The 14,445-nt window shown below is 37.1% G+C and overlaps 1 protein-coding gene across 3 annotated transcripts in view; it reads right to left on the minus strand.

The window, feature by feature from the left end:
- The window catches only part of ATM (ATM serine/threonine kinase), a 180,434-nt gene that overhangs the window by 27,303 nt on the left and 138,686 nt on the right, over window positions 1-14,445 (minus strand). For all 3 annotated transcript variants that reach the window (XM_077113047.1, XM_077113046.1, XM_077113048.1), the window contains 4 exons: window positions 14,300-14,438; window positions 13,214-13,296; window positions 11,974-12,114; window positions 11,089-11,205 (listed from right to left, as the gene is read on the minus strand). In XM_077113047.1, coding sequence (XP_076969162.1) covers window positions 11,089-11,205; window positions 11,974-12,114; window positions 13,214-13,296; window positions 14,300-14,438 — 480 coding nt within the window. The remainder of the gene's footprint in view (window positions 1-11,088; window positions 11,206-11,973; window positions 12,115-13,213; window positions 13,297-14,299; window positions 14,439-14,445) is intronic.

Below are 14,445 nucleotides of genomic sequence, written 5' to 3' on the forward strand. Positions count from 1 at the left end.
TTAGGGAAAATATTGCCAGGCCTCAATCTACATTTCTTATGTTCTGCCTGTTTGTCCTGGGTCTTTTTTTTTTTTTTAATTAATTTTTTATTTATGATACATAACCACATACAAACACAAACATTCTTATCATGTGATCATTCTGTTCTTGTTATCTAACCAATAACTCACACTATCATCACATAGTTCTATATTCATCATCATGATCATTTCTTAGAACATCTGGACCAATTCAAAAAAAGCAATAAAAAGAAAACTGAAAAAAATTCATACATACCATGCCCTTTACCTCTCCCCTTCACCAATCACAAGCATTTCAATTTATTAATGTTATTTTAACATTTGTTCCCCTTATTATTTATTTATCTTAAAAATCTACATGTTTTATTTGTCCATTGATAAGGTAGACAAAAGGAACATCAGACACAAGGCTCTCACAACCACACAGTCACATTGCGACAGCCTTGTCATCACACAATTATCTTCAAGAAACATGGCCACTGGAGCACAGCTCCACATTTTCAGGCAGTTCTCTCCAGCCGCTCCATTACACCTTAACTAAAGAGGTGATATCCACTTAATACATAAGAATAACCTCGAGGATAAACTCTCGACTCTGGAATCTCTCAGCCACTGGTACTTTATTTTGTCTCATTCTCTATTACCCCTTTCAGTCAAGAAGATTTTCTCAATCCCTAGAATGAGTTCCAGCTCATTCTAGGATTTCTGTCCCACGTGTCCAGGAAGGTCCATACCCCTGGGAGTCATGTCCCATGTGGGGGGGGGGGGCAGTGAGTTTGCTTGCTGTGTCAGCCGAGAGCGAGAGGCCACATCTGAGCAAAGAAGAGGTTCTAATTTTAAGTAGGCTTAGCCTATCTTTTGTGGGATTAAGTTTCATATGAACAAACCCCAAGATTGAAGACTTGGCCTACTGCTTTGGCTGTCCCCACTGCCTGTGAGAATACCAAGAATTCGCCACTTGGGGAAGCTGAATTTTCCCCTTTCTCATCATTCCCCCTAGGGGACTCTGCAAATACTTCCCTACTTACTGTTCAAATCGCTCTGGGATTTATATGGGTATCACTCTGGACAAACGTACAAAATCTCATGCCCTACGCAAGGTTCCAAGTACTATGGTGTTCCATTAAGCTGTCCATGTAAGTTATATTAGGAACTACACTAGTCAAAATATAAATTTTATACCAAATAAACATTTTTTGCTTTAGTCTCACACATAAGATAAAGTTTTAAAATATTAATTACCATCTGTTTTCAACACCCTGCATTATAACATTCCTTTGTTCTTCCTCATGCAGAAACATTTTTAAATCTGTACATTTAGTCACTATCATTATACACTCAAGGCATTCCTAGATTATACCATCTCAGTCTTTATTGTTTATCTTTCCTTCTGTTTTCATTTGTGCCCCCAGGCCTTCTCCCACTATCATTCTCACATTCAGCTTCATTCAGTGTTCTAACATTACTGTATTACATTTAGGTAGTAGTATGCTATCCACTTCTGAATTTTTACAATCACTCCTGTTGCAAAATCTGTATCCCTTCAGCTCCAATTACCCAATATCTATCCTATTTCTATCTCCCGATGGTCTGTTACCAACTGAAATTCTGCAAGTTCACTCGCTAATATCAGTTCATATCAGTGAGACCATATAGTATCTGTTCTTTTGTTTCTGGCTAATCCCACTCAGCATAATGTCCTTAAGGTCCATCCATGTTGTTACATGCTTCATGACTTTATTCTGTCTTACAGCTGCATAATATTCCATTGTATGTATATACCACAGCTTGCTTAGCCACTTGTCTGTTGATGGACATTTAGGCTGTTTCCGTCTCTTGGCAATTGTAAATAATGCTGCTATAAACATTGGCGTGCAAATATTTGTTTGTGTCTTTGCCCTCATGTGCTCTGAGTAGATACCAAGCAAAGGTACTGCCAGGTCACATGGCAATTCTATATTTAGCTTTTTGAGGAACTGCCAAACTGCATTCCACAGTGGTTGCATCATTTGACATTCCAACCAACAATGGATAAGTGTGCCTCTTTCTCCACAATCTCACCAGCACTTGTCATTTTCTGTTTTATTGATAATGGCCAATCTGGTGGGTGTGAGATGATATCTCATTGTGGTTTTGATTTGCATTTCCCTAATACCCAGGGAAGCAGAGGATCTCTTCATGTGCCTTTTGGCCATTTGTATTTCCTCTTCTGAGAAGTGTCTGTTCTTGTCTTTTGCCCATTTTGTAAATGGATTGTCTTTTTGTTGCTGAGTTGAACAATGTCTTTATATATTCTGGTTACTAGATCTTTATATGATATATCATTTCCAAATATTGTCTTCCATTGTGTAGGCTGTTTTTTAACTTTCTTGATGAAGATCTTTGATGCACAAAAGTGTTGAACTTTGAGGAGTTCCCATTTCTTTCTTCAATGTTCGTGCTTTGGCTGCAAGGTCTAGGAAACAGCCTCCTATTATAAGATTGATACGATATTTCCCTGCATTTTTTTCTAAAAGTTTTATGGTCTTAGATCTAAGGCTTAGGTCTTTGATACATTTTGAGTTAATTTTTGTATAGGGTGTGAGACATGGATCCTCTTTCATTCTTTTGCATGTGGCTATCCAGTTCTCTCAGCACCATTAATTGAAGAGACTGGTATGTCCCAGGTGAGTTGGCTCGACTGCCTTATCAAACATCAACTGTCCATAGATGAGTGTCTATATGTGAACACTCCATTAAATACCATTGGTCAGTATATCTATCTTTATGCCAGTACCACGCTGTTTTGACCATTGTAGCTTCATAATATTCCTTAAAGTCATGTAGCGTGAGGCCTCCAACTTCATTTTTCTTCCTCAGGATATTTTTAGCTATTCGGGGTACCCTGCCCCTCCAGATATATTTGGTTATTGGCTTTTCTATTTCTGAAAAGTAAGTTTTTGGGATTTTAATTGGTATTGTACTGAATCTGTAAATCAATTTAGGTAGAATTGACAACTTAATTATATTTAGTCTTATAACCGATGAACATGGTATGCCCTTCCATTTATTTAGGTCTTCTGTGATTTCTTTGACAATTCCTTGTGGTTTTCTTTGTATAGGTCTTTTGTATCTTTAGTTCAGTTTATTCCTAAATATTTCGTTCTTTTGGTTGCAATTGTAACTGGAATTTTTTTCTTGATTTCCCCTCAGATTGTTTGTTATTAGTGTATAGAAACACTACCAATTTATCTTGTAACCTGCCACTTTGCTGTACTCATTTATTAGCTCTAGTAGTTTTACTGTGGATTTTTCAGGGTTTTCAACATATAGGATCATATCATCTGCAAACAGTGAGAGTTTTACTTCTTCCTTTCCAATTTTGATTCAATGCCTTGTATTTCTTTTTCTTGTCTAATTCCTATGGCTAGAAGTTGCAAAAAATGTTGAATAACAATGGTGATAGTGGACATCTTTGTCTTGTTCCTGATCTTAGTGGAAAAGTTTTCAGTTTTTCCTCATTGAGGATGATGTTAGCTGTGGGTTTTTAATATATTCCCTTTATCATTTTGAGGAAGTTCTCTTCTATTTCTATCCTTTGAAGTGTTTTCAACAAGGAAGGATGTTGGATTTTGTCAAATGCCTTTTCTGCATCAATCAAGATGATCATATGGTTTTTCAGCTATGATATTTTGATATGGTGTATTACATTAATTGATTTTCTTACGTTGAACCATCCTTGCATACCTGGGATGAACCCTACTTGGTCATGATGTATAATTATTTCAATGTGCTGCTGGATTAGATTTGCTAGAATTTTGTTAAGGATTTTTTCATCTATATTCATTAGAGAGATTGGTCTGTAGTTTTCTTTTTTTGTAATATCTTTGCCTGGCTTTGGTATGAGGGTGATGTTGGCTTCATAGAATGAGTCAGGTAGTTTTCCCTTCTCTTCAATTTTTTTTGAAGAGTTTGAGCCAATTCTTTCTTGAATGTTTGTTACTAATTCTTTCTTGAATGTTAGTAGAATTCACATGTGAAGCCATCTGGTCCTGGACTTTTCTTTTGGGGACTTCCTTAATAGCTGATTCAATGTCTTGTGATTGGTTTCTTGAAGTTGTCTATTTCTTCTTGAGTCATGTTGATTGTTCATGCATTTCTAGGAAGTTGCCCATTTCATCTACATCATTGAGTTTATTAGCATAAAGTTGTTCATAGTATCCTTTCATTACCTCCTGTGGGATCAGTGGTTATGTCTCCTCTTCCATTTCTGATTTCATTTATTTGCATCCTCTCCCTTCTTCTTTTTGTCCACCTCACTATGGGTCCATCAATCTTAGTGATTTTCTCATACAACTGACTTCTGGTTTTGTTGATTTTCTCGATTGTTTTCATGTTCTCAATTTCATTTATTTCTGCTCTAACTTTCATTATTTCTTTCCTATTGCTTGCTTTGGGGTTATTTCCTGTTCGTTCTCTAGTTCTTCCAAGTGGACAGTTAATTCTTTGGTTTTTGCTCTTTCTTCTTTTTTGATATAGGCATTTAGGGCAACAAATTTCCCTCTTACTTAGCACTGCCTTTGCTGCATCCCGTAAGTTTTGATATGCTGTGTTTTCATTTTCATTTGCCTCAAGATATTTACTGATTTCACTTGTAATTTCTTCCTTGACCCACTGGTTGCTAAGAGTGTGTTGTTGAGCCTCCATATATTTGTGAATTTTCTGGCACACTGTTTATTACTGATTTCCAGTTTCATTCCTTTATGATCTGAGAAAGTGTTTTGTATGATTTCAATCTTTTTAAATTTATTGAGAGTTGCTCTGTGACCCAGCATATGGTCTATCCTTGAGAATGATCCATGAGCACCTGAGAAAAAGGTGTATCCTGCTGTTATGGGGTATAATGTTCTATATACGTCTGTTGAGTTTAGCTCATTTATCGTATTATTCAAATTCTGTTTTTTTATTGATCCTCTGTCTAGATATTCTGTCCATTGATGAGAGTGGGGAATTGAAGTCTCCAACTATTATGGTAGATGTGTCTATTTCTCTTTTCAGTGTTTGCCTCATATATTTTGGAGCATTCTGGCCTGGTGCATAAATATTTATGATTGTTGTTTCTTCCTGTTGAATTATTCCTTTTATTAATACATAGTGTCCTTCTTGGTCTCTCTTAACTGTTTTACATTTGAAGTGTAATTTGTTGGATATTAGTATCCTGCTCTTTTCTGATTGTTATTTGCATGAAATATCTTTTCCCAGCCTTTCATTTTCAACTCATGTTTATCCTTGGGTCTAAGATGCGTTTCCTGTAGATAGCATATAGATGGGTCCTGTTTTTTAATCCATCCTGCCAGTCTATACCTTTTGACTGGGGAGTTTAATCCATTAACATTTAGTGTTATTACTGTATGGGCAGTACTTTCTTCTACCATTTTGCCTTTTGGATTTTATATGTCACATCCAGTTTTTCTTCTTTTTACCTTTACTGATAGTCTTCATTTCCATAATCTTCTCCACATCTCTCTCTCTCCCGTGTTTTCTTATCTGTCTCTAGTGCTCCCTTTAGTATTTCTTGCACAGCTGGTTCTTGGTCACAAATTCTCTCAGTGAATTTTTGTCTGAAAATGTTTTAATTTCCCCCTCATTTTTTTTTTTTTTTTTTTTAAAGGAAGGAAAGACAGAGAAGGAAGGAAGGATGGAAGGAAGGAAGAAAGGGAGACATCTTTAAACATTTTCTTGTTTTATTATATTTTGTTTGTTTGTTTGTTTTTTACATAGGCTGGGGCCGGGGATCGAACCGGGGTCCTCCGGCATGGCAGGCAAGCACTCTTGCCCGCTGAGCCACCGCGGCCCGCCTTCCCCCTCATTTTTGAAGTACAGTTTTGCTGGACATAGAATTCTTGGATGGCAGGTTTTCTCTTTTTAGTATTTTAAATATACCATTCCACTGTCTTCTCGCCTCCATGGTTTCTGCTGAGAAATCTACATATAGTCTTATTGGGCTTCCCTTATATGTGAAGTATTGCTTTTCTCTTGCTGCTTTCAAGATTCTTTCTCTTTGACATCTGTGTTAGTTAGATTCAGTTGTCAACTTGGCCAGGTGAGCATACCTAGTCTTGTTGCTGCGGACATAAGCCAATGGTACGTGAACCTCATCTGTTGCTAATTACATCTGCAGTTGGCTAGGAGGCGTGTCTGCTGCAATGAGTGACATTTGACTTAATTGGCTGGTGCTTAAATGAGAGATCGCAATGTAGCACAGCTAGCAGCTCAGCATTCCTCATCTCAGCACTAGCAGCTCAGCCCAGGCCTTTGGAGATACAGAAAGAAGTCACCCCGGGGAAAGTTGTTGGAACCCAGGGGCCTGGAGAGAAGACCAGCAGAGATCATCCTGTGCCTTCCACGTAAGAAAGAACCTCAGTGGAAAGTTAGCTGCCTTTCCTCTGAAGAACCAACAAAATAAATCCCCTTTTATTAAAAGCCAATCTGTCTCTGGTGTGTTGTATTCCGGCAGCTAGCAAACTAGAACAACATCTGACATTCTGATTAGTAAGTGTCTTGGAGTACATGTATTTGGATCTATTCTCTTTGGGGTACACTACAATTCTTGGATTGTCTTTCATAATTTTAAGTCTTTCATAAGAGTTGGGATATTTTCAGTGGTAATTTCCTCCATTAGTTTTTCTCTTCCTTTTCCCTTCTCTTCTCCTTCTAGGACACCCACAACATGTATATTTGTGCACTTCATGTTATCATTCAATTCCCTGAGTCCCTGCTCATAGTTTTCCATTCTTTTCCCTATACTTTCTTTTTCTCATCGGATTTCAGATGTCCTGCCTTCCAGTTCACTAATCTATCTTCTGCCTCTTGAAATCTGACATTGTAGGTTTCCATTGTTTTTTTTTTCATCTCCTCTACTGTGCCTTTCATTCCCATAAGTTCTGTGATTTGCTTTCTCAGACTTTTGATTTTTTTTTGTTCATTCCTTGCCTTCTTTATATCCTCTCACAATTTTCTGATTTGATTTTTGATGAGGTTTTCCATGTCTGTTCGAACATTCTGAATTAACTGTTTCAACTCCTGTATCTCACATGAATTGTTGGTTTGTTCCTTTGACTGGGCTGGGCCATTTCTTCAATTTTCCTAGTATGATTCCTTATTTTTTGCTGGTGTCTAGGCATTTAATTACCTTAATTAGTTTATTCTGGAGATTGTTTTCACCTTTTTTTTTTTCCCTAGGATTTTCTTGCTGGAGGCTTTGTTATCTGTTCTTTGACATTCAGTTCAGCTTATTTTAGTCCTCTAGCATAGGTTTTGTTTAATAGATCAGAATTTTTCAGTTCTTTTTTTTGTTTGTTTCTTGCCCTGCCTGTATGGTGCCTTTCCCCCACCCCTTAGAAGGGTCTGCTTAGGTATTATAGACCCCAGTCAGATTTTCCCAGACCAAACTGGCCTCCTCTCAGGAGGAAAGAGTCACCTGCATCAGTTTTCCCTGAGGGTGAGACCCAGCTGATTAAAACTGTTTCCTATGAAGTCTCCGGACTTTGTGTTTTTCCTACCCTGCCCAGTATGTGGCACTTTTCTGCCTGCAGGTCCCACCAGCCTAAAGTGATGCAGTACCTTTAACTTCAGTGGACTCTCCCTGCTGGAGGCGTGGTGGAGACAGAGGAGAGGTTGTAGGCTGGCTTTAATCTCTTCACTTTTCCAGACTCTGGGGTCTGAATTCCTTGAGGGAGGGATTCCACCTGAGCTGGGCCCCACCCCTCTCCTGGGGAAAGAACAGGTTCTAAACAAGCTCTCAAACAAGCTCAATTCTGCCCATGACTGGGGCAGTGGAGCCTGAGAAGCCTTGCAGCTGTATCCAAAGAGTAACCAATCCGTAGAACACAGCCACAAAAGAGAAGGAGAAAAATCCTTTTCAGAGCAGGACCCTGTTCCTCAGGTTTGCCAATCAAGAGCTTAAGTTGGTATGTTGCTCTGTGTATATCCACGTCCTATGTGCCCCCTTCTTTCCTGTAGGGCCCAGACCTTTTCAGATCCCAAAACACTTCTGTTTTTTTCTTCTTCTGTCAGCTGTGCCCCGCTGCACCGGGGCAAAAACCACCAACCTCCACTTTTACTGGAGGTTCAGCTGAGTAGGGGGCCTATTTTTAGTAGTCAGAATTTGTTAATTAATTTCACATTTGGAGTTTTGCTGCGCTCAGCCCCTGCTGCTAGCAAAGTCCCTTTCCTTTCCCCTCTGGGAAGCAGCCTGTGGAGGAGGGGTGCCAGCTGCCACAGCTTGGTGAACTCATGGTTTTGGGAGTGGGGCTTGCAGCCCATCCAGCTAGTCCAGACTGCGGTATACTGTGTGTCTGGTCACTGATGTGGCCCCAGCAGTTGTTCTGTACTGTTACTGGCTACTTTTTAGCTGTTCTAGAGGACAAACTAAATCCCACACCTTGCTAAGCCACCATATTGCCTTCAATCTCCCGCCATCTTGCCTTCAATTTCTCTTGTCCTGGATCTTGACCACAGTACATGACTCACCATTCCATCACTAAGGGTTTGTGGATTATTGTGGATTCATTTGTTAAATGAATGCTTTTGGATATGTTATCATAGCTAATTCTGTCCTTCCTGCCTGAAATGTCCTTTTTACTGTGTTTCCTCAATACTATGCATTCTTCAGGGTGCAACCTGGATCCTATCGCACTCTAAAGAAGTTGTGCCTCTGTGTAGCTTCGGACTTCATTTCTGTCCTGCTTTCCCCATCTGTATAAGAGAACTGGCTCAGCTGACTCTGAGAACTCATTAGCTAGACTTTATTGAGCTTTGACTCCCAGTGAACTTGCTCATGAACATCCTGGTGATGTGGCTGTTCATGAAACTAGGAATTCAAGCTGGCACCTGTATAAGACTGTTAGACTTAATAAGACTTGACAGTTGAAATGACTCCTTGATCCATGGGCTATAGAATGAATTTTGTGTTAGCAGCATGAAAACAACATTCATCTTATTGTCATCTCTGTCAGAAGTCTTGGGTGATCAAGTACATAGTCAGGGGCGGGCCAACAGGTAAGAGTGCTTGCCTGCCATGCTCAAGGACCCGGATTCAATTCCCGGTGCCTGCCCATGTAAAAAAAAAAAAAAAAGTACATAGTCAGTAAGCAGTAATGTTTTGAAAGGAATCTTTTTTCCTGCACAAGCAGAGTAGATTTAGCATCATTCTTAAAGTCTGCAGGGTTTTCTGAATGGTAAAAGAGCACTGGCTTCAACTTAAAGGCACTAGATACACTAGCCCCTAATAAGAAGAATTAGCCTGTCCTCTGAAGCTTTGAAGCAAGGCACTGAGTTCTCCTTTCTAGTTATGAAAGTCCTAGATGACATCTTCTCCCAACTAAAAGGCGGTGTATTGATACTGAAGAGCCGTTGTTTAGTGTAGACATTTACATCAATTATCTTAGCTAGAGTCTCTTGATCAGTTGCTGTAGCTTCCACATAATTACCTGCTGCTTCACATTGAACTTTTATGTTCTAGAAATGATTTCTTTCCATAAACCCTATGAACCAACCTTTGTTAGCTTCAAATTTTACTTCTGCAGCTTCTTCACCTCTTAGTCTTCACAGAATTAAAGAGAGTTAGTGCCTTGCTCTGGATGAGGACATGGTTTAAGGGAATGTTGTAGCTGGTTTGATCTTCTGTCTAGATCTTTAAAACTTTCTCCATATCCCCAAAAGGCTGTTTAACTTTGTCATTCATGTGTTCACTGAAGTAGCACATTTCATTTCCTTTGAGGACTTTTCCTTTGCATTCACAACTTGGTCAAATTTTTGGTGCAAGAGGCTTAACTTTCAGCCTATCTTGGCTTTTGACAAGCCTTCCTCACTAAGCTTAATAATTTCCAGCTTTAGCTTTAAAGTGAGAGATACGTGACTCTTCCTTTCATTTGTAAACTTAAAGGCCACTATAGGGTTATCAATTGGCCTAATTTCAGTACTTTTGTGTCTTCAGGGAATAGGGAGGCCGAGGAGGGGGGATAGAGATGAATGGCTATTCAGTGGAGCACACTCAAAATACTTAAGTTTGCCATCTTATACGAATGCAGTTCGTGGAGCACTCAAACAATTACAATATTAAAGATCACTGATCACAGACTGCCATAACAGATGCAAATGTTTGAAATAGTGCAAGAATTACCAAAATGTGACAAAGACACAAAGTGAGCACATGCTGGTTGGAATAATGGTGCTAACAGATCTGCTCAACAAAGGTGTGTCACAAAACTTTAATTTCTATAAAAAGCAGTATCAGCGAAGTGCAATAAATTAAAATAAAATAAGGTATGCCTATATATATATACACACACACATAATGCAGCTGTTAAAAAATGAGAAAGATCTCTATAACTGTTGAGTAAAAAGAAAAAAGAGATAAATGCCACATTTTGTTAAAAAAGGGGAATATGTTTGTATTTTGTATTTTCATTAACACTGGAAATGACGTGGTACCTTTAGGGATAAGAGGGGTGAGACTGATAGGGATAAGGTGAGAGAGACTTCCCTTATTAATACATTTTTATATTGTTTGGATTTTTGAATCATGCAAATGTATCACCTAGTCAAAAATAAGCAAATTAAAAAATTTAAATGACTGTTTCATGTGCTATATGTATCCTTCATTGAATCAGTATTTTCTTCTTTAACACCATTTTTTCCCTTAGGAGCACATTCATTTCAGAAACAGGCCAAATGGGCAAAGACAGTGCAAAAATACTTCAGTTAGTTTTAAGAGATGCACAGCTTGTAATTAGCATTAATGGGACGTAAAAAAAAATAAAGTGAAATGTGATGGGGTCCAAATCAGAGGATGGCAAACAAATTCCAGCACTGCCTATTTTTGTATTGCTTGTGAACTAAGAATGGTTTTTACAAGTTTAAAGTTAAACGAAAAACATAAGAATTTATGACAGAAACCTTATGTGGCACACAAAGTCTAAAATGCTCACTGTCTAGTACTTAATATTTGCTGATCTCTAGTCCAAATAACGGCATTTTTATTATGTTCTTGGTTTTTCATATGTTCAGAAGTACAAAACTAGTTACCTTATATGTGCAGATAGTCAATTTCCTCTTTCTGGTTTCAGTATTTTTCTGCAGTAATGTATTACACATCTGGAAAACCTGCTGCATGACAGCATCTTGCCTCAAGTCATCACGGCCCTATAGAATAATCGAATGTTAATAACTAAGCGCCGTTCATTTTCTTCATTAAAAGAACATACAAAAAGTCATCTGAGGATAACTTCTCAGTAAGTTTTCACTCAACAATCAATCTTAGCATCTGTCCTCTTCTCAATAGTCTCTTAAATAATTAAGACCTAATGTCATTTTTTCACTTAGAATAAACTAAAACATTGGGTAAACAGACTGATTTAGAAAAATGAAGTTTTCCCTAGTTGCTTTTGTAATCAGCCTAACTGGAACTCCTCAACCTGAAGTACACACTGCAAAATACCTGGGTGGAACAGCACTGTATCTCTCCAGTAACTCTGCAGCAAGGTTTAAAGATTCCTTAACAAAGAGTCAATAAGGGAGAAATGCTGTCCCTTTCTGGTACCTTAAATAGCACTTAGCACAGTGCCATGCTCAGTACACTGAAGCAAGGGCCTGAAGCTTGTATCACTCAAGGAATAAAAACTAATATATTTTTTCAAAGCAAGTTAGCTGATTGTTAACCTCATTGTGTTTTCAGATGTTAAAAAGAATTCTTTTACAAGACAGTCTTTCAGAGAATGAAAAGATGGAGACAAGCATTCTGGTTTTAGAAAACAATGTATTTCTATTCTACAAGTTTTCCTCACTTATAGTTATTCAGAATAAAATAAAGATCCAAATAAAGTAGGAAGAAAATATCAACTAAAGTTTTTCTGTAATTTTAATGTCATTAATCCTCTAAGTATCACCCACATAAGAGAAGAAGAGTCTTACCTTTACAAGTTGTCTCCTTTCCTTGCCATCAGAGCCTATACAATCTATTATTTTTGGTAAATTTAAACCACCTGCTAAACGAAATTCTGTTTTAAATGACTGTACAGTCACCAGATTTCCATAAGCTCCTGTGGGGTCCACCTAATAAAACATATAAACGTGATAATAGCAGGTCAGATACAGTATACAGTATCTGCTTTTAAAGAAAAATAAGTTATAAAATGACAGAATTAATATGAAACACAGGAATAAATAATAACATGTTGGATAAGGACTGGAGTTCTAATTTTTTTCTTATTTAAATGAAAGCTAGAAGATTTGACATTGGAAAGGTTTTAAAAAGTAACATATAGTTAACACAATTTATCTTCCTAAAACTCTTAATAAATAAAGCTAAGGCATGCAATGTTAGAACTGAGTGGCTGAAAAACTACTGCAACCCTGGTTTCAGATCTTGCTACTTACTAATCTGTGTTAAGTCATCTAAGAACTAACAAAACTCTTCAAAATAATCTGAAAAACGTACATTTCTGAAAAGAGTAGAGAGGAATTTTCTAAGTTATAACTGCTAAATCTGTCATGTTCAGAAAATTTTCAGTTAAATGATTTAGCTGATATAGCTGGAAAGATATTAATTAATCCATACATAATGGAGCTGTATTCCAAGTAAAATAACTATAATATCAAGTACAAAACTGCAAACCCAAAGGTGAAATGTGAACATAGTTTAATGATAATTTCTAAAGTATAAACTTTGTTATTATTATTACAGCCCTGCCCACGTGGGACTTCTAGCTCTAATAGAGCATTATGACATAGCTAATATAATCATGTATATTTTAGTAAGCCTAACTGTATATATTACTGTCAGCCTAATGCATACGGATTTTAAAAACCACTATCAAACAATTACGAACTTTCTTGCCAAGTCAATAACTAATCTTGGCATAAGCATGTGGAATCTTTCCTTCTTCAGGCTGATATAAAATGACAGTCATCTAGACCTCCTTTATAACAAATAGGAGGTGAAAACTGATGGCAAAGGAAAAGAAAAGAGAGGACACTTTGACTATTTTAAGGCTCAGGCAGACAACCTATTAAGAGTTTTACATTGAATCATATAAAATTGCCAATATTTAACCAATTTTGACTTATTAAAAAAAAGCTATTTCAAATAGTTCAAACTAGTAAAAAGCAACTAAGCTTAATATAAAAATCAAAGTAGTTAATGCTAAAGTACCTTAATTTCCATAGTGGGGACAACAACATCTTCTAAATTCTTGAGTTTAGTAATTGGCTGGTCTGCTGGAATATTTATGCCTTCTGTATTTAAAATAAAAGGTTTTAGTGACATCTGCAAATAGAGGACAGCACTGAAGGTAAATCAGGAGTATTCAGGAGATGTCAGAGGCCCTGGCTAATCTGTGGTTCAAGCCCTGATTTAGAAATGAAGAGCCAGGGTTTGGAACACATGTAAGGTCAGAACTTGGCAAGGTTTAACAGGGCTTTCAAATGAATTTACAGGTTATCTGGCACTGGTAATTAGACCAGATTCCATTTGAGGACTAAGTTGAGCATCTTAAAGTAATTACATAACAGTTTACACAGACACTGATAATGTAATCCTCTGATATTACTATCGATGTAACTAAAGGACATGACAATATTCTTTGTTTGATTAGACAAACACTATATCAAGTCCCATTCTTAACTTAAAGTAACAAGAATTTAAACTTAAAGTATATAATTCTGAAAAGAAAAAGGAATAAAATTATTAACATTTGGGGAGAGATTCTATAAGCATATGCATATTTAGAAACTAACCATATAACTAAATATCACAGCAGCTTATAATTATTTGACCAAGAAAAGTGATGGATTAAATGCAAGGAATTCTAGCACTTATGGAGAAGAAACTGCAAGCCCTAGGGCACAAAGAGTAAACAATATTGTTTATAAAAACCTTTAATCCTGGAAGTTCTCAATTATCCAGTTATTTTAATGGACTTGCCTCTGTGCAATTCTTTGCCACAGATATATTTGCACTAGGAGACCACCAGGAAAAATCAAAGGATTCGTTTAGGGTAGTACTACTGTCATTTTTTCCAGAAGATGTTGAGTGGAAAAGTGATGTGAAAGTGTTAAAACAATTAGATAAAAATTAAATTTTTTGGTACTGAACTGTAATCATCAGGACCTTCATATTTGCAATAACTGCACTGTCTGTGTGATTTTAAACATATTTACATACTAAGCTCTATAATTAACATATCCTTACAGAGAATAACACAGGAAGAAAACAATACTTATTCTTTCAAACACATACTCCTCTGAGTCTTCCACTGAGCGGCATCTAAATTTGCTAATATAATATAAGCATCACAAAGTGCCTCAACATTTCTAACCATCTGAGGTCTTCTACTTTTGATAGTGTGTATTATCTTGTTTGCAGCCTCAGTCCGATCCTATCAA

This window comes from Tamandua tetradactyla, chromosome 8, assembly GCF_023851605.1.
Source record: "Tamandua tetradactyla isolate mTamTet1 chromosome 8, mTamTet1.pri, whole genome shotgun sequence".
Taxonomy (NCBI): Eukaryota; Metazoa; Chordata; class Mammalia; order Pilosa; family Myrmecophagidae; genus Tamandua; species Tamandua tetradactyla.